This window comes from Lolium rigidum, chromosome 7 (assembly GCF_022539505.1).
Source record: "Lolium rigidum isolate FL_2022 chromosome 7, APGP_CSIRO_Lrig_0.1, whole genome shotgun sequence".
NCBI classification, from domain to species: domain Eukaryota; kingdom Viridiplantae; phylum Streptophyta; class Magnoliopsida; order Poales; family Poaceae; genus Lolium; species Lolium rigidum.
In genome coordinates, this window is record NC_061514.1 from 122,500,104 (window position 1) to 122,520,518 (window position 20,415).

The following is a 20,415-nucleotide window of genomic DNA, read 5'->3' on the forward strand; positions in this document are numbered from 1 at the left end:
CAAGATTTCAGGATTAAATATTCTCCGGTCTAAACTCGGCAGTCGTCGCCTGCCACTACCGCCGAATTAAATTCCACACCAGCGAGGAAAAACCTGGTCCACACAGCCGCTGCCCCGTCGCTGCCATGGGTCACGAGCCCAGCTTCCTCCTCCGGTCCATGGACCCGGTTCCCTCACGGACCAAACACCCGTTCGTTTCAGCACCAGAGGTCTATAGAGACAGGCAAGTCAAACCGGCGCGCCCCACCTCCCCGAAGTCCTTAATTTCCGCACACGGGCTGCCCCCGCCATGACTGCTCGGCCCCACTACTACGGGCCCACGGGTCGGTGAGTGGGGCTCGGTTTCCACGCTCTGACCCATCAATTACGACCGTTTCTTCTCCCCTGTCGTCTCTGACACGGCACCCTTTCAGCACACCTTGTCCACAGCTCCGAGCAACCACAGCCGTCGATCTCGCCTCGAGATTGCTTTCCGCCTCCTCACGGTGCATGGACCGGGTCTACGCTATGGTGGGCCAGCCCCCTGCTGAGTGTTGACCCCCGGAAAGGCCATCCGCATAGACTTCTTCGTCCCGACGCGCAAACCTGACGGAAGAAAAAATACTACTCCGTATCCAGAAACGCAGAGCAGGCAGCTCCCTCAGCTTCTGCGCTCAAACCTCCAAGCTGCTCCGTCCCCCTCTTACAATCCCGGAGCTCGTCGGCCGCCGGATCGATCGGTGAGTCGGTCCGCCTCGCTAGGAAAAAATCACAGTTTTTTTTACTTCTGGGGGGTCCGCTGATTGGTGCCCGTTGAATTCTGCTGCTGCTTCCGCTTCTGGATCTGACGCAATCCGATTCTTCTGCCAGGGCGCGGACTTCCATGAAAGGGGCGAGGTTCTCGGCCCAAACCCGATCCTCGCGGCGTCCCGGGACTACGGGTCTCGCTGCTGGCGCGAGGCTCTGATTTTTTCTTCCCTACTACCTTTGGTCGTTTTATTATCTTGGTTTAGTTCTTGGACTGGAGCTGGGGAGTTTAGCCTCAAGATATGGCCAAGTTTTGCTGCTTCGGCTCAGGGGTAAGTCTGATTTTGATCACTTGTTGTTGTGTTGCTTTGCTCACCAGTTAGTACATGTTTTCTCTGAATTTTTTGGGAGGCTGTTGTTTATACAGAATATTCTCTAATTTTGCGAATTACAAGTATATTATTACTCTGCGACAAGTAATATGGTTCGGAGAGAATATTATTTATTAGGATAGGATGAGAATTAGTGCAGACGGTACATGTTGAGTGGCTTTTTTTTTGTTCTGTGTACACGGAAGTCTATCAGTCTTCATCATCTGTTGACATGATTTTTGTTAGCTTTTAAGCATCCCGGAAGTATTATACTGTTTCGTGCTCCAAGCTTTTAAACTGAATTGCTGGAAACTTTTAACACACGCATTCTCTAATTCTTAGCACTTCAGCTTTATTCGCTCACTCTTGCTGACCGTTCCGCTTGAATGCAGGCGGCAGGGCGTGCATCTGCCTCCTCTGGTAAAGGGAAAGGCTGCCAGGGCCAAGTCAAGGTTAGCTATGGGTTTAGCCTTACAAGAGGGAAGACGAATCATCCCATGGAGGATTTTCATGTCGCTGAACTCGCGGAAGTGAAAGGGAATGAGCTTGGCCTTTTTGCTATTTATGACGGCCATTTAGGAGATACCGTTCCTGCGTACCTACAGAAAAATTTGTTTCCTAATATTTTGAACGAGGCAAGATTTTCTTACAGCTGTTTCAGGACCAAAATCCCACATTCACTAGCATTTGCGGCCATCTTATATTAACGTGTCATTTCAGGAAGAGTTTTGGGCACATCCGGACAGAGCACTCACAAAGGCTTACGAAAAGACAGACCAGGCTATCCTGTCGCATACTCCAGATTTGGGGCCAGGTGGCTCCACTGCTGTAACTGCCATCCTTATAAACGGCAGGAAGTTGTGGGTAGCTAATGTTGGGGACTCTAGAGCGGTTCTGTTGAAAGGAGGGGAGGCCATACAGATGTCAATTGACCATGACCCGAATGCCGAGCGTGGCGCTATTGAAAACAGGGGAGGTTTTGTTTCAAACATGCCAGGTGGGTCACTAGTTCATCGTTTTTCCAAACATGCTATCTTAATTGACATTGTTGCTACAACCAAGTCGTTCATCTGATATTTAATTCACTCATCATGTTGTGAGGAAAAACCTGAAACATACAATATTAGTAAAAGTATTTATTAGTCAAAAGTCTTTAGTGATGTCAGATGGCAAAGGTATCTGCTATGTAACGTCTATTGGTTAGGTGCCTGATATGCTTAGTTAGATCCTTGTTTGTGTTAAATTATATGAAAATGTTGACACCATCTGGTTAGCTAATTGTAAATTGTCCAAAAATGTTGTAATCCCTCTACTTATTGAATTTATAGACATTCATTGCAAGTGGTAGAGCCTCACCGCCTGTGACCGAGAGGTCCCAGGTTCGAGTCTCGGTCTCCTCACATTGCACTTCGTGAGGGTAAGGCTTGCCACTAACACCTTCCCCAGACCCCGCACAGTGCGGGAGCTCTCAAAACTGGGTACGTCCTTTTTTTTTCATTGCAAGTGGATACTAAACGTCATGGTTAATACCAAAACAGAAAGAGGATATAAAGTTTTAGCATCGTGATCTTAATGCCACCTATATTATGTCATGTATCCACAAATACTATTCAATCACCTTATTGTTTGCAATGAATCTGATAATGTTGTTATAGACTCCTCTATATTAGCTCATCTTAACAAACACGAATTACTAGCCATATGTATATCTATCCTCGTCAATAGTTCATCACTACTAGCCATATGTATTATTTCTCATGCAAGTTTCACCGGAGCCTAACTTAAAAGAGCAGTGAGGTATATGCTCTTCGGTGCATAATAGAGTGGACATTGGTTCACTTCAGTATTGAAGGTATTGAAAGGGGCGGCAGACATATATTGGGAATGAGAGACAAGATGGAGAATGCTTTGCTGCTTGAGTCTTGACTAAGTATGTTCCATCCTTTTGTAAGGATGCAACGGAATCAAACAAGACTCCTAGCTTGACTCAGAATTTCCACCTGCCTGGATTCTAATAAATTTTAAGCCTATACTGTGATTATGTGAACTAGTTCAGTAGTACTGATCTATTTATTGATGCACCAACAAGTTCACCCAGAATTCTGAACTGGTGGAGAAGGACGGACAATATATTTCAACACCCCCTCACGTCAAGGCTAGACAAACCATAGACGTGGGATCGATGAAAGGCCACAACTATTTTATTTAATAGTGCATTGGCCGGTCTTGAACTTGACACCTGTTAGCTCTGATACCATATTGTATTGATGCACCAACCAGTTCACCCTAAAGTACGAACTGATGGAGAAGGGTGGGCAATATATTTCACCATGATTAATGACCCTAATTAAATTATACTACCTCTGGATGTCTTTAATCCACGCGATCCGTACAGTGTTTCTGAAAGATGCAATCCTAAAACGACACTCACTCGCGTCCATTTAATCGGAACGGAGGGAGTAGTTATTAATCCCTTACAAGTATCCTTTCTGTAGTCCTGAACAAAGACGTCGACTAAAATATAATCATTAGCTCCCTTACGGACGGTTGCCTTTCTGGCATGCTGCTGTCTGAGTTGCAGAACAGGGCGCTACCACACAGGCTGCACTTCTGCATGTCTTGGCCATTGTTGCCGTTTGTATTATACTCTGTTGCTGCGTTGTTGCGGCTGGGTGAATCCCCCAAAAATACTTGATGTGAACGACAACCGTTTAGTTATTTAATTGGTAACATTGTTTTGAACAAATTTCACAATATAAGTCAGCAGCTGCTATGTGGTGTACTAATGGCATTAACAGCATTGGCGGAGCTATGTAGGGGCCGAACTGGGCCGTGGCCCGCCTAGGATTTTCCCAAAAAGCCTCTATACCTATGTATTGTTGACCCAATTTGGTAGAACTAGTACTGCCAAGCTACCTAGCGACCAAACACCGAGCAGCAGCCTTGAGCGCTATTTTGGCCGACCCAAGCATGCAATGGGCTACTATTTCTCGCTATGTTGATTAGTGAGGATCCCAATAAGAAAATGGTGCACAAGACCCGGTGTGCTGCTTTGGTTGCTTTGTTGACTAACGTTGGTAGAAACTACTCCTAGCTATATTAGTTTATTACTTGTTAGATCATGTATCTTCGCTAGTCTAGCCCCACCACTGATTAACAGGGTATGCTCTTTCACATGTTTATGCTCTACATTTCCGTGGCTACCTTTCACATGATCTCATTTGCAACCTTTCAGCAAGAAACTTTGTATTTATTTCACATTGTCAAATTTTCACTCCTTCAACTTTCGCTTTCTTGCCACTCAGTTATGGCTCTTTTCAGTAGTGTCCAGTCTTCTTGTTTCCCATTGATAAGATGTACTCTCTCTGATCCCTTTTAATTGACTCTGATTGCGTATAAAGTTGTACTTAATCAGAGACAATTAAAAGGGATTGGAGGGAGTAGCTGTTAACTAGAAAAGCAAGCCTTCTTTTGGAGGAACTCCTTATGTTGCTTGTTTCTACTTTCTACTCTGTAGTTCTTTTATCTTTCATGTAAAACAAATGGAAGGTAGTATTCGATATAGCTTTCCACTAACTATATTTTCAGCTTGATAAGAATAATAATGAATTTTCAATTGGAAATTCTTTATGCATTTCTCCCTGGTATGGACACGCACTGACCTACATAAGCAGAACAGTGACACTTGATAGATCACTTAATTTTCAAGCCTATTAACTCTATTAGTTTTATATAATAGCCTGTTTACTCTATGCATTAGTGTGTTTTGTGTAGCTTCCTAGACTTGCATTGTGTTTGTGCCTGAAATGCAATGCTGTAATTTCCAGGGGATGTTCCCAGAGTATGTGGGCAGTTGGCGGTGTCGAGAGCTTTCGGAGACAGAAATCTAAAATCACTTCTGAAATCAGAGCCTGATGTAACAGTTGAAGATATCGATCACACTGCTGAGCTAGTTGTCCTTGCAAGCGATGGAGTTTGGAAGGTGTGGTTTGTTATTTATGTATGTGATTTGTCCAAATGGCTGGGATAAAACCCATTGGTATATTGGTGGATGTGCGCTTATTACTTTTATGTGTCAATCAGGTCATGAACAATCGGGAAGCTGTTGATTTGGTGAAAAGGTTCAAGGACCCACAAACAGCTGCCAAACAATTAATTGCCGAAGCAGTGAAAAGAGAGAGCAAAGATGATATATCCTGCGTGGTTGTTCGGTTCAAGATGTAAATTGACTGCAGGCGACTCGTGAAGGCCACTGAGAGCAAAAAGAGTTATACGACATAGCCTGCCTGACAAGGATAGCGGTAATCCAAAAAGAATAATTCACTGGGATGTTGGCTGTAAATGATGCGTTAGCTCGATTGTAAGTTCATATAAAATATGCTAGTAGAATTCTTTGTTTGGCGATTCAGAGGTACATGTGAGTGTCCAAAGCTGTCGAAATAGCTTTCTTCTGTAAATAATGGTTTGCACATATTGGAAGTTCACCTTGCTCCATTGTGACTTGTGAGGGTCGTTTGGCTATCTTTGTCTTCCAATAAGGAGTTTACCCAAATGGGATTATTTGATTCTAAATTTTGGTACATGATGCACACGGCATCAAGAGGGAGTGACGCCCTTTCTCGGTAAAAAACAAGGGTAGGATACAAGGCCACATCATTTGTCGTGTTAAACTTTGACTAATGATTTAGTTAACTAAATATAAGTTATATATCATTCGGAAAAATGCCATTGGAAAGTTCATCGAAATGTGCATCTGATGATATAGTTTTGAATGCCATGTAACTCATATTTGGTTGATCCAACTATTAGTTAAAATTTGTCTCGAAAAATAAAGTGGCCTTGTATATAAGAACGGAGGGAGTACGTTTGCTTACATCCAAAAGCTTGCTCGGTTAAGCTTGTCACATGTAAATACGCATGGTGATATGGAGATGTGTGTCATCCGCATCACAGGGAGTGGTTCCATTCATGGTTCCATTTGCATGGCAATGTCCACGATAACCGTCCCTATGACGACTGCTGTGCATTGCAGCAGCAATTCTCGACATGTGAGGTGGGAGGACAGGTTGACTTCGTCTTTGCTGGTGCTCTTCGAGTACCAAGGCATGATCTCCAGGGCAAAAATCCTAGGCGTGACTTGTGCCAGTGATGAACTTCTAGCCTTTTCTTTGTTGAACGCATTACCTGGAGATTCCTTTGACTTTACCGAGGGTGATCAAAACTGAGGATCTGACTTTGGAGATTTCTTAGAGCATCTCCACTCGTCTCCCCGACGAGGCTCCCGAGCGATGTTTTTCCCATCCGGACGGCGAAATTCGGCCCAGTCGCGCCCCCGGTTCCTCGTTTTCGTCCGGATTTGGGCCTAAATTCATCCGGCGAGCCCACGCCATCCCCGGCCTCCCGGGGAGCGCTCGGGGACTCCGGACGAAACGAAAGCGCGCGAAACGTCGAGGAAACTTCCAGCGCGTCTGGTGGCCCCAACTTGTCGGCGAGAGAGACCGATCGTCGTCCTCATCGCATCGTCTTCCGCGCGCTGTAAAAGCCTGCCGCTGGTCAGCATTCGCCGGCCGCGTAGCTTCCACGCGGCGAGTTAATGCCGTCGCCTCGGTTTCACGTGCGCCTACCTCTATTTATCACCGAACTACCGCGTCTGCCCCACATTCACCTCGCTCGCCTTCCCCCAAATCTTCCCCCAACTCGGACGAACCAGCAATGGCGAACGACGGTGCGGCCAACAACGGCTTCGGCCGCCTCTCTCCACCAATGGGAGGGACGGCTCCTCCACGCTGCGGGCTACCCGGCACCGCCGGACTTCCGCGCGCCGGGAGGATGGAGGCTGAGCGCAGGCAGCGTGCCGATCCCGCCGCCGCCAACGGGTGGGGGCGCACTCGAAGCGGCGATCGACGAGGCGCGCGGATCCACGATTCTTCCCCGAGAACTACGAATCGTGGATCGCGTTCTTCCGGCGAAGGTATGAACGCGAACTCGCGGCGTACGACGGCCCTCCTCCTCCTCCGGCAAGGAACAACGCCGCCGGCCGCCACCGATGGTGGAGCGCGCCTGGCCGCAACCTCGCAAATGTGCTCGCGAACATCGAGGCCAGGAACTCCCCCGTCCTGGGGATGCCACCGCCGGAGGCGGCTACCGTGTCGCGCCGGCACGGTAGTTCCTGGATGCCGAGGAGGATGGACCCATCCTCCTCCTCGCCTGGCTCGCGGTCGGCGTCCAGGTCAGGCGGGTCGACGCCGGCCACCGTCAAGAAGGAGTGGCCGTCTCCTTCGACCGTCAAGAAGGAACCGGCGTCGCCACCGACGACCGGAGGGCGCGGCGGCGGCGCCCTCGTCATCCGCGACCAGCCTTCCTCTCCGCAGCGCGGGCGGAAGAGGAAGTCGTCGAAGAAGGAGGCCACCGCCGCCGCCATCAACGACGCCGCAAACAAGCTCGCCGAGGAGGAGGCGAAGCGCGCGGAGGATGTCGCCGTGGCGGAGGCGATCGCCAGGTCGCTCAAGGACCTGGTGCCCGCCGACAACGCCCTCCCCGAGGACGCCGCGCTGGAGTGGTCGAGGCGCGACTTGGAGCGCGAGGAGGCGGAGCAGCAGCGGCGGCTGCTGGATCTGGCCGCTGCGCGTCAACTCGCCGCCCGCGCCGCCTCTCCAACCGCCGACAACACCCTGCGCGAGGACGTCGCTCGCTACCGCCGGCCTGCGACTCCTCCATCCGGCGTCGCCGTCCCCGTCATCGACCTCGAAGCCTCCGACGACGAATGGTACAAGCCATCGCCGTCCCCGCCTCGCACCAGCGGCCGGTGGGGAGACGCCGGCCAGGGCAGCAGCCAGGCCGCGCCGCCGCAGTTTGACGACGATGGCTCCAACGGCGGCGACTACACGGTGTTCTACCGCCATTTGGGCATATAGAGCGCTGTGTTTTAAAATTTAGAGTTGTATTCCCCTAGCCGAATTCGAAATATAGTATAGTAAATATCATTAAAGTTAGTCTAAACTAGATGGACATGCGAGCTTGGCCTCGCCGTCTAACTGGGGTTGTCACACATCGTGGCTTGTGCACTGCATTTGGTGAACTTTTTACATACATAAAACTTTGCGTGCGTGGCATCTTGGCACAATGTGTTCACGATTTACATCATGCTTATGGTTTTTACATGTCTCAGTGTGTTGATGGTTGATGTAATTCAACGGGAAACAGGTTACAAATAAGATTGGTACATGCAAAAGAACGCTATTATACCCAACAATTAGACTAATATCACTCGAATAAAGTTAATAATGAGGAAGCTTTAATAAAAATACTTCAAAATTCAAACGTTATAGCCTACACCCCAAAAGGGGTATAACTGGAGAGTAGTTAACATAGGAGAAAGTGTCGCTGTGCACCAAGCCTGCAATGGTCAAGCAAAAATGTGAAAATAACAAAATGGCATGTTCAACCTTTCCATATATGTCATGAAGCTGCTTAGGCTGTAGTGTAAGAGAAAATAATTAGTTTTGAATAACAATAGGTCTAAAAGTAAACATTAGGCACATCGGCACATGGTATATGGATCACATGTGTCATTCAACAAGTTTAGGGAATGATCGGACTTAGAAGCATGCCATCTGACCATTTCCCAATGATATCATTCTTTTAAAAGATGGCAAAAGGCATCTGGAAAATGCCATAAGCACCGAAGCAAATATAAAAATCTAAGCAAACATATATGAAATAGTTACATCCAAAAACCTGAAAAATCAAAATTCCAAGCTGAGAAATAGGTGGGTCCAAATCTACCCGTTTGGCAATGAAAATGGGAAGATAGACAATCAAATCCAATGTAAGAACCGATAGGGAAAGAAAACAATGGCATAAATTATAGCGATACTGAATCTGGAGATGTAACTTGTAGCGATATAGCTGAATCAGATCATCAAATACTTGTGAGATGGTTCCAAAGAATCAGTAATTATGTATCCTATTTTTCCCAGCTCAAAAAAGGTGTTTCGTAGAGCTAATATACAAAGAAAAAATGTTGATCAAGTACTACACAGTCATGAACAAACTTACCATACAATTCCTTTATATGGGTGACTCTAGAGCTCTCACGTCTGCAATACAGAAGATTCAAAATCAACCCGTGCATAGATACACGGCTAGTAATCTAAAAAGAGAAGGTTTATGAAAATGTGTCATTTCATAATATAAATATTGGAGAGGTAGTACCATACTGACAACTTTGATAACCACTTAGGGTGGCTGATACAGATCTAGCATGCAAAATTCCCCCTCACAGACGGTTTTACGACCTATCAATGATAAATTATGAAACCTGCGAAAATAGCAGCATTAACTTAACATAGAGCTGTAGTATGCTAAACTTTGTCAAAAGAAAGAGTACATATCTTTAGATGAACCGAGACAAAGTGAAATGAAGAGCAAGCAGAGACAAAATTACATAATTTAGAACTATATATGACAACTTGAGTTTCATGAAGTAAATAGTAAAAATAAAAATCATTTGATAAAACTGAACAAAACTTGGCATTGTTTCTCATAAATGGTAGTCACAACTCAGTATCCCTTAGGACACCTTTGAGGCTCGATTTTTTTCAAAGGCAGGAGTGGCACCGAGGGTGTGGATGGCTCTAAAAATCTCCCAGCAGCACGTTCATGCTCAACCCATTCATCTTCGTCAGGAAGCCCACCAGCTTCAGTATACACACCGGCAGATCCTTCGCTAGTGTTGTCGTTCTAACCACACATAGGCCCACTGCACGTCCCCCAGCCCCACGACCATCACCATTGTGGTTCCTCTGCAGCAGAGGGAGGATGGCGCAAGTGGCGATGGGAGAAACTGAGCCGAAAACCAGCACACCTCAGATCGGCGGCATGGACCCATCCTGCCTCCAGTGACACGACCACTGTAGTCATGCCAAGAATAGGAAAGAGGCAAAAATAGCTTCCAACCTAACTCTACAGATCCGGACCTCCCTCCCACCCACCATTGGCCACCGTGGAAGCGCTGGTGTGCCCCCACCCATGTCACCGGACCGGAGCAGACATAACTAACTGGCTCTCCGGCTAGGGCAACGGGGCCCGAACTGACATCCAAGATAGCTCCTACTCTGGATTGAATGGCCCACGAAGCTTGTGCGGGAAGGAGCTCAGCAGGATCTGTATTCACGACACTTAGAGCTTTGTTTAATATCAACCAAACGCATCTAGTGAAACAAGTGAAGGGCGGGAAATGAGTTTGTTCTGCAACCAATTATCTTACTTTGATAGTTCAAAAACAACAGCTGTCAGATTTAGTGGGTGTGTCCACATGGCCAAATTACCTTCTCTGAGATACTTTTAAGCAAGAAACCCAACAAAATTAGCCATCAACTCACAATAACCTTGTAAACTAACAACATTCAGATCAGTAAACAACAAACTACTTTTCTTTTGCTCATACAAGCAAATAATTGTGGCTATCCTAACAGCTTAGCATTGTATAAGAACACATGTTATGTTACTATCCCACCAGAAAGAAGTTGCTACTGTTACAGAAACATCAACACGGCAGGTACTACTATATACTAATATACAGGCATAATGAGAAGTATTCATGTACCTGGATATTCATGCTAAGCTTGGGTGCAAAGAGGAAACAGAAAATAGCTGATGTTGCTTTCAAGCTTTTGGTACATATACAATGAACTCAGGAACAACAAAATATCCAATACTCTTGTAGCATGTCACCTTCTATAAAGGTCGTCCAAATAACAGAAGAAACAGATAAAAGACTGCACAAAAGCGTCAATGGGTCTGTAACCTTAAATACATGAACCATTGAACCAAGACAGATTAACATGAAAAACAATCTTGTAATTATATATAAATCTATGTGAATCATTTTTAGATAGCAGGCTAGCTTTAGATACAGCCTAATTGGTTCTTCTGCAGTAAAAGAGAAAACTAAATTTAAATGATTCAAAAAGAGTATGCTTCAAGTAATTAAGACAAAATCCAAGTTTCTCAAGCTTTCTGTTACTCGAGAAATGAAGACACAAATTGGTCTCTGAACCATACCATAGTAAGAATCATATTCAGATCAGCTTTTGAAGTACAGGACTACTGAACTACGAATGAGTTTCCAACTGCAGCAGTGTTCTTCAAAACACTGCTATCTGAGATCTCATTATGTAAGATAATCCTTCCCAAATATAGTAAATTAATTATCTAATTACACACTTATAGTCCTCAAATAAGTTGATTGATAGTTCCTGATAAAAAACACAGAAGTAACTAATAGGCTTGAAATGTAAAAGCTTACAGAGCAAAAGCCACATAAATGTGTGTGCAAGGAGGCAGAAAAAAGTGCAACCGATGAGAGTGATCTAGTTCATAGTAATATCTTTGCTAGAAGTACTAAACATCTGTCATTCCCATCCTTCTCTCATCAACAGGAAATCTAAATAGACGAAAGTGTACAGGAGTACCTACAGGAGAGACATTTCATCTTGAGAACAAAAAACTTATGTAAAGTATGCTCTACACAACGACAGAGAATACACGGTGGCGGGATGCAGAAGCGCTGCTCCTTAGGTTTGACAACAAAAAAGATAAGCATTTAATTATTGGAGTCATGAAATACCTAAACCAACTCATGACCTTGTTGTTCTGAAATTTCTTATTACAAAACCATTCATATATTGCTTGACTTCACAATGATAGCAGATTAGAGACCCACACTCTAGCTGCAATACAAAAATGGGATCTGATGCGGAGAGATGGGATCTTATGTAAAGTATGCTCTACACAACGACAGAGAATACACGGTGGCGGGATGCAGAAGCGCTGCTCCTTAGGTTTGACAACAAAAAAGATAAGCATTTAATTATTGGAGTCATGAAATACCTAAACCAACTCATGACCTTGTTGTTCTGAAATTTCTTATTACAAAACCATTCATATATTGCTTGACTTCACAATGATAGCAGATTAGAGACCCACACTCTAGCTGCAATACAAAAATGTTCCCATAAGTGCCAGATCGTTGTGGTATTTTTGCAAGAATGATTTATTTGAATATCAGATAATTGTATGCCTTCGGAAGACAATGCCTACCTGTTGAAGACCAATGTCTCCAAATCAATTTAATACATACATACTCTAGTTGCTGAGATGGGCCATTTTCATGTCTAGTCTTAGAAAGAGTAATCTCTTTCATGCATTAACACAAACAGGTAGACTGCAAGTTCTAGAGACTGGTGAATGATGAGAAGTGAAAAAGATATATCAGGCATAGACATCAAAGGAGACATGCATGTGCTACTTGGAACGGAGAACCATACCTGGTGAGTTCCTTGGGAGAGGGCGCAGAGATAGGAAGATGTGAAGAGTACCGAAGCTTCACCCTCCTGATTGGCAACCAATTTTGAGATCAGCACATATAGTGTCATAGTTTAGAAATTGGTATGCAGTACAAACATGTGACGGATTAAAGCAGAAAACGAAATAATACCAAATTAGAGAGGGCAAATGGGGATCTCTTCCGGGTCGTCCCGCGCCTCCACTCCTCTTGTGGCTGTCCAGACCCCCCGGGAAGCCTTGGCTCAGACGGTTGAAACGCCTCACCGCGATAAGTCATCAAGGCAGCGCTCGGGGGCGCGGTTCACGGGGGAACTGGTAGGTCGTGGAACAGCGGTGATGGGATCTGATGCGGAGAGAGGGGAAGAGAGAGGACTGAGGTGACGGTGGGCACGAAGAAAGACGGGCGGTCGCTTTGGGAGAAAGAGAAGGATGAGACAGGAGATGCAAGGAACCCACGCATCAGATGGCCTCGGAGCCACTGTATCCTGGTCAGCCCTGAACTTGAGAGTGCGGAGGAAGGTCTCGTCCTCGTACTCATCACTCGCCTCGCGGATCACCCGGCGGCGACGGTCGCCGCTCGAGTATGACCTCCAGACCTGAGTCCTCCGCCCAGCAAGAGGGGCGGTGAAGCCTGCACGATTTCGCCAGAATCTGCACCTCATCTCTCCCTCCTTTCTCAAAGACGCCTCCAGAATCGGCAGAACCGAGCGGAGAAGATCCAGTGGAAGTCCACCCAATCGGTCAAACCCCCAGAGCTTACAGGAAGAAAAGGACGCCAGGGCCCAACTCTGGCCCACCGCGCGCCGACCATCTTCAACCGGCCACCGCCACCTGCACTAACGCTGGCCCACCGCAGATGCAACGACCGTCAAAACGCTGGGAACGCAGCGATTGCAACAGCATTACTCTATTTAGATAATTCAGTCGTTTTTACCGAATTTCGTCAAGTTTTTGCCGTATTTCGTCAAGTTTACATTTTTCAAAATTAAATCAACGGCTAGGCCTGGGATCGCGGCGGGGAAACTGGCCCTCCCCACGCCATTTTTTCGTCCTATCCGGACGAAATTATCGCCGAATTTGGATGTGGGGAGCGCCAACGAGTGGGGATGCTCTTAGACATTCTTGAGGGTGATGGCGCTTGTGCGCTGCTCACTTTTCGGAGACATTCAAGTGTTCTGCTGTTGTTGGGGCCCTAGAGTCTACAAGTCATTTATCGCTTCATAGAAAATCATGCTATTTATTTAACAAACATTGCATCCAAGAATCTTCTCAAAAAAGCCGATGTAATATCAATACTTGCTCAACACCAAATAACCTTCCAAAACTTCCCTTTTCAGGTCCCAAACCTATAAGAAACAATATACTACTGTACATCTGTAATCTAATGTAAGACATTTTAAAATATTTTTAATGGATACTATATATATATAATATATCTAAATACATGCATTTATGAAAAAGCTAAAAAGTCTTACTTTAGAGTGAGAACATTTATGTTCCCACTCCTCTTTCCCCAGCTGAACTGAGCGGCTAATTTGAATAGGATAAAAGAGATAGAAAAGTTTTCCTAATTAAAATATAAATCATGGAAATATCATTGTTAGTCTTCATACTTTTCCAGAAACATACATCCCATCCATCTAAAAATAGACATCTCAATTTTATTTAGATACTAGTAAATGCCGAATGATTGACCGACTATGCCTAATACGGAGTATTAGGAAACAAAAATTCACGGGGATCCCTCCGCGAAGAAATGACTGCATCCACCACTGCAGATGCCACTGGCGCGCGCACGAAGCGGAAGAAGAAAAGCATCCATGGCCCCGCCGCCTTCTCACCGCATGGATTCCCTGATGGCCATGGAAGCCACGCACTAGTAGAAAATCTCTCATGCGTACCGGTTCCAGAGGGGCATTCGTACCGGTTTTGCAACCAGTACAAATTATTCGGCACTAAAGCCCCTCTTTCGTGCACGGCTTGCTTACGTAACCGGTATAAAACGGGCCTCCACGTGGGCCACCGGGAGAGCTCAGTGGCTAAGGATCTTTGGTACCGGTTGGTAATACGAACCGGTACCAAAGGTTCCCCCGCGGCGGGGAATTTGCCCAAATCTCGCCGCGGCAGAGTTGGTTTTTTAGGGTTTTTGGAGGGGTTTAGGGATATCGGTTTGTTTCATATCGCGTCGATGCACCGGAAACGCGTTTGGGTTTAGGTAGTACATGAAGATCAAGATGATGCATAGCAAGTTGGTGCATATAATATAACACACATGTTATTGCATAAGATCGCAAATTAAGTAGCACTATGCATGAAGATCGATCTTCATGCATAGTGGTACTCTCCGAGGCGTACTCTATATATGTCTATTACATGTAGCATAGTGGTACTCTTCGAGTCAACTATATATGTAACATGTACATCTTCATTCATAGTGGAACTCTGCGAGTGGTGGTATGACGTCCCGAAGGAAAAATCCCGCCAATTCCTCGCCTATTGCTATGAAGCGGTCATCGATTGAGAGCTTGTTCCGCTTTCTTGCCAACTATAAAAGAATAAGATACAAATGAATACATGAAACAACTATTCACTGAAACTCAAGCACAACTTATGATAACAAAACAAATTTGTGAAGATTGTTTTTGTACCTCTTTATTTCTTTCATTATTCGTTCTCTCGTTGATAATTCTGCGGATGTACTCGCAAACGAAGAATCCACGGAGATCGGTTCCGGAGGTTGTTGCGGGCATTTCTTTACAAGAATATAATTCAATCAAACAATAGTCAAGTATGATAATTAAAAGGTGTGTGGACCTAGGTAGTACTACTTACTTTCGCACGCCATCGCAGCTTCGGTGTCCATTCACGGGACGTATCTTCCTTGATGAAAGTTTGCCATACGCTTGCTCGACAAAAGAAAATGCATAAAAGAGTCATCAATTAGTTCAAAGCGGAAATTAACGAAACAAACCGATAAGAATTAAAATTACCTTCGACCATTAAAAAACAAGACAAGTATAGATCCTTATTTTTGCTTAGTGAGTCCAAGACTTCAACTTCTCCGATTTCCAAATTGATGACGAGAAGAATAAAGTGAAACCTACGCACGTTTCAATATGTAGTGTCATATACATAAGTCATTAGTTAAAATTTTGACATACGGTGAGCAAAATATAATGTGTTATAAGACAGTAAGACTCACTCGAAGTTGTAAGGCCAAAGTATTAGCTTTTTGTCACGTTGTCGCTTCAAAAACCTTAGCAAAGTCTGCGGTGTATCCTTGTTATAGAGGGGATTCTCTATGGTTTTGACATGCATTGTGTTCGGGTCAATGAACCCAATGTACGTGATATCGTCCCTTTTGCATTCGAGCATCTTCGATCTCGCATAATATAGCGCACAAAAGATTATAACTGCGGACAATGAACGACTTCTCAAATTAAATAAATAAATCACTTACGGACAATAGCAACTGATGATTGATTTGTCGAGGGCCGGAGATTGTATAAGCTGAAAGAGTTCGGCGAAGTCAACGTTCACACGGTACTCCGGAAGTAGTGCTCTTCCCTAACTCGCACCATGATAGTCTCGATCCCTTCCTTTGAGGCCTTAAGGTACCACGAATGCAAGTTACGCATACTTGTTGGTACCTTCCCGACATTCTCGACCAAATCTTTCCCTTGAACAAACTGATATGCTCGTTCGGCTAAGGCGTAATCAGTTCCAGTCTTGTCGAGAACTTTGAACGGTCTTCCCGTCAAACACCTTGAGAGGGTCGACCGATTGAACGGGTTGTTGTCCGAGCTGGTAGACTTGGTGTATCCCTTTATCTCCACGATACCCGATTGAACGGGTTTTGTCGCCTCGATCATCTTGTCATACGACCTTTCAATAGAACGCACATAGTCGGATGGCGGCGATGGTACAGGGTCATATAGATTGTCAACGGTACGCACAACTTTCTCCCGATCTAGTGTCTTCTCGAAAGGTATCTCTCGGCACTTTCGGTGCAAAAAATTTCTTCACCTCGGCACGAACGGCCTCCGCGTTTTCCTCCGGAGTTTTTTCCCAAGGTAACTTCTCGGTAGGCGGCGGTTGTTTCTCCTTTCTAGCTTTCTTCCTAGGCGGCGTACCGTTCCGCTTAACGGACGCTGTCTTACGCGGAGGATCTCGAGATGGTGGACTCACGCCGGGGTCCCTCTCGGGTAGGTGTGGACTTGGCTGCTCACCAGGACGCCACCAGGAGGAGTCGATGGCATTTCGCTGCTCATGTGTAGGAGTCGGTGGCCTTTGCAAAAGGACGACGTACTTCTTCGGCCATAGGGCGAAACCGTGCTTGACATCGGCCGGTGTCCTCTCATCTTCACCTCTAGGAATATCAAGCTCCACTTTTTCAAAACCGAAACAACTTCATCCACCCCGACACGAACACAACCAGGTGGAATGGGCATATGATGGTGCATTGCTCCATCTTCACTTGGGTACACATAGCCGACCGCCACCTTAACGAGACGCGGTCCCGATTAACATATGTAGCTCGCAATCTGTCTTCTCCGTGACATAATCCACGGGGTAGCTTCCTCCACATCCGTCAAGATGCGAGGAACCGACACCGCTTCTTCGCCGAGATGGGGCGGCATCGGCTTGTGGATCCGTAGAAACGGCGGCCTGATCGAGTGCCCTCTGATTTCTCTCAAGAGCCTCCACCCTAGATAACAACTCCGTTACAATGTCGGCGTCCTTCTTCTTCTTTCGCGAACGGCTTCTATAAGTGTCGGCGCATCGATCCGACCACGCTTCCTTCATGGTGAGACCTGGGCGAGCTCGTGCACCGTCCAACATGTTCAGGGTTCCCCGAGAGCGAGTGTCGGCTCGTCATTCTCTCGATCGGGAATGTACTCTCCCTTTCGACCTTGTCAATTGCATCTACAAGCTTCGGTACAATTGCCTCAATTTTTTCCTTCCATTTTCCCTTCGCAACGATCAACCCCGTCTTTGGGTCCAACCCCCCCATGAGCGAACAACCATAACTTGGACCGTTCGGGCCGGTCCCATGTACGTGGAGTGATTCCATGATCCATCGAGTTTATTCTCAAACGCTGTCCACTTCGGAATGGCACTCTTGTAGCCACCCGACCCCAAATGATGCGGAAGTTTCTTCTTTGCAGCATTTTCGGTATTTTTCTTCGATCGGGACACAAAAGTAGACGATTGCTTATACTCCTTAAATGCGGCCCGGTGATCTTTTATCTTCACTAGATTATCATCGAATCTGGATCTTCATTCTTATATTTGTCCCATAAATTTTTCTTGAAGGTCCGGAATTGTATGGCCATCTTCTTCCATGTCCATTCCTTGACTTTATTCTTCGGCCTTCCGTCATGTCTTCCGGTAGGCTGAACTTTGTCATGAGCGTGTCCCAAAGAAATTTTTTCATCGCGTCGTTGACATAACTAGCACCACTCTCCGGGTTCTTCGGCTTATGCCACTCTTGAATGCTGATCGGTACATGGTCCCTAACAATAACTCCGGATTGACTTGTAAATTTGCGGCAAAACTCCTTGGGCTCCACTGGTTCACCATTATCCTTGAATGCCGTGAGGGCTAACCTGCCCTCGCACTTTAGCACCCGCGTCGGGCCTCGTTTTGATCTAACGGACTTGCTCGATGATCCGAGAAGGCTAAAAGAAAAAATTATTCGTTAATAAGTGCAATACAAATAAATGAATGCATCTAGGGATGAACATATAGACTAATTGATACATAGATATACACCTCGCCGGAGTTTGTGATGGACACTTCGTTGTCTCTTCTAACTTGTTCGGACTCAAGTCCCTCGCCAAAATCATTCGGAAAGTCTTGGTAATCGTTGTCTTCTCCATCGTCGGGTTCGGACCACGGGCACTCTCATAGATCAATTGTCTGCACCGCTTCTTCCCCCTCCTCATCTCGGACGAAGGTGCCGTCCTCCATACCTCAATGTCACTACAAAATTAAGAAAGCAATTGTATTTCATTCATCATGTAATGATCATATAACAGATTGCTAGATGGATAACAATTGAAATGAAGAAAGCAAAAAACCCTAACCCTAATACTTGGTGCTCCTATTTCTTGACCCTAACTCTATGTCGCGGCGGCACCACCACGGACTCGGCGCCGCTATGGACCCTAACCCTAACACTCGGCGCTATTCTCTTCTCGCTCTTCTCTCTTTTTCTCGACCCTAACCCTAACACTTGGAGCTCCTCCTCTCGCGAGCTCACAGACGGCGACAACAACGGAGAAAAAAAGAGAGAACGACCTAGTAAATCAGTATTCCCCTCCCTCTGTCTCTCACGGCCGACGACGTGCGCGCCTGCACGAGAACGGCGGCAAGACCCCGCTCGGCCCTACACGGCGACGCCGAAGAGCATGCTGGTATGTCGACACGTAGCTACGGGCACCAAACTACGCCTCCTCGCGATGCGGTGGCGCTCGCGGCCGCGACCACTACAACCCGGTGAGACATCCGGCGGTTGGGCGACGCGCCTAGCCCGAAAGCCGTCCGCGGCGGCGGCAGCGGTATCGCCCATCGAAGCCCTCAACGGCGGCGGCGCTTCACCAGCCCGCGGCTGCTCCACGCAGCGGACGACCCCACGGCCCCGGCGTGGCGGCCGGCGCGCTCACGACGGACTGGCGTCGCCTGTCTGGCGGCCACCGACGTGGCTGCGCCGTGCGCGCGGCTCTCTCGGCTGGCTCCGGCGACGGCTGCCTCTCGGCTGGCCGCGGCGCTGGCTGGCTTCGCGGCCGGCCGCTGTCGCTGCTGGCCGGCGGCTGGCTGCGCTGGCTGCTGGCTGCCGCTGCTGCTGCTCGGCCGCGCCTACCCTCCGCACGGCAGCGCGGCATTTCGTCGAACACGCCGCGGGCGTGCGTGAGGAGGCCGGCAGCGAGCTCACCGCCGGCGGTCGCGCGCGCGGCTCCTCCCGGCAGCGCGCGGCGGCTAGGGAGCGAGGTGAGGAGGCGAGGTGAGGGAGGCGAGGCGAGGGAGGTCCTCTCACCTCGGTTGCCGGCGCGGGGAGAGGGTGGAGCGGCGGGCGTCGACGCGGCGACGACGCGGCCGACCCGGCCGGCTGCTGCGCTGCGGCCGACGGTTGCGGGCTACGGCGGACGGCGTCGGCGCGTGGAGCTGCGGGCGATGGCGACGGCGGCGGCGCGTGGAGCTGCGGGCTACGGCGACGGCGGCGGCGCGTGGAGCTGCGGGCTACGGCGGCGGTGTCTGTCTTGTTTTTGGCCAAGTTTGGCCACGCCTAAGTGTTATACGAGAGGAGAACCCTTTGGTACCGGTTGGTAGCACCAGCCGTGCGAAGACCTTTCGTACCGGTTGGTGGTACCAACCGGTACCAAGGTTTTTTTGTTTTTCTTTTCTTGTTTCTTTTGTTTTTCTTTTTCTTTTCTTTTTCTTTCTGTTTCTTTTCTTTGTTTTGTTTCTTTTCTTTTTATTTTCTGTTTCTTTTCTTTTGCTTTTCTATTTCTTTTTTCTATTGCTTTTCTTTTTTTTTGTTTCTTTTCTATTCTTCTGTTTCTTTTTCTTTATTTTCTATTTATTTTTTCTATTACTTTTCTTTTTCCTTTCTTTTCTATTTATTTTTTCTATTGCTTTTGTTTTTCTTTTCTATTTCTTTTCTATTTCTTTTCTATTTCTTTTCTCTATTCTATTTCTTTTCTTTACTCTCGCCACGACGCCGTCCGCACTGGAAACTTTCCGTCCCGACGTCGCGCGGGAAACTTTCGGCCACGACGCCGCGCGGAAAAGAAAGGGCGGGAATGAAATTTTATTACGATTGAACTCGAATTAAAAGTACATAGCTTAGCTGAAAATTAAAGATACATGACCAAATTCTACTGGAGTCATTCGGTCATACTCGTGTCCTAGCCACTGTAGTAGTCGCCACTTTGTAGTCGTCGTAGTCGCCGTCATCATCGTCGGC

At 46.9% G+C, this 20,415-nt stretch overlaps 1 protein-coding gene across 1 annotated transcript; it reads left to right on the forward strand.

Moving 5' to 3' along the window:
• Nucleotides 1-606: 606 nt before the first annotated feature.
• On the forward strand, nucleotides 607-5,589 carry LOC124674248 (probable protein phosphatase 2C 41). Its single transcript, XM_047210287.1, has 6 exons — nucleotides 607-719; nucleotides 850-1,058; nucleotides 1,490-1,732; nucleotides 1,818-2,094; nucleotides 4,925-5,079; nucleotides 5,181-5,589. Exons 2-6 carry the CDS (start codon nucleotides 1,029-1,031, stop codon nucleotides 5,319-5,321), a joined length of 846 nt encoding a protein of 281 aa, XP_047066243.1. The 5' UTR covers nucleotides 607-719; nucleotides 850-1,028; the 3' UTR covers nucleotides 5,322-5,589.
• Nucleotides 5,590-20,415: the final 14,826 nt, after the last annotated feature.

What these genes read in the sequence shown, in the direction of transcription:
- LOC124674248 (XM_047210287.1), top strand. Translation starts at nt 1,029, where the DNA reads ATGGCCAAGTTTTGCTGCTTCGGCTCAGGG. An exon ending in TTCCTAATATTTTGAACGAG is followed by an intron (nt 1,733 to 1,817) that starts GCAAGATTTTCT and finishes GTGTCATTTCAG; the next exon opens with GAAGAGTTTTGGGCACATCC. An exon ending in CAAGCGATGGAGTTTGGAAG is followed by an intron (nt 5,080 to 5,180) that starts GTGTGGTTTGTT and finishes TGTGTCAATCAG; the next exon opens with GTCATGAACAATCGGGAAGC.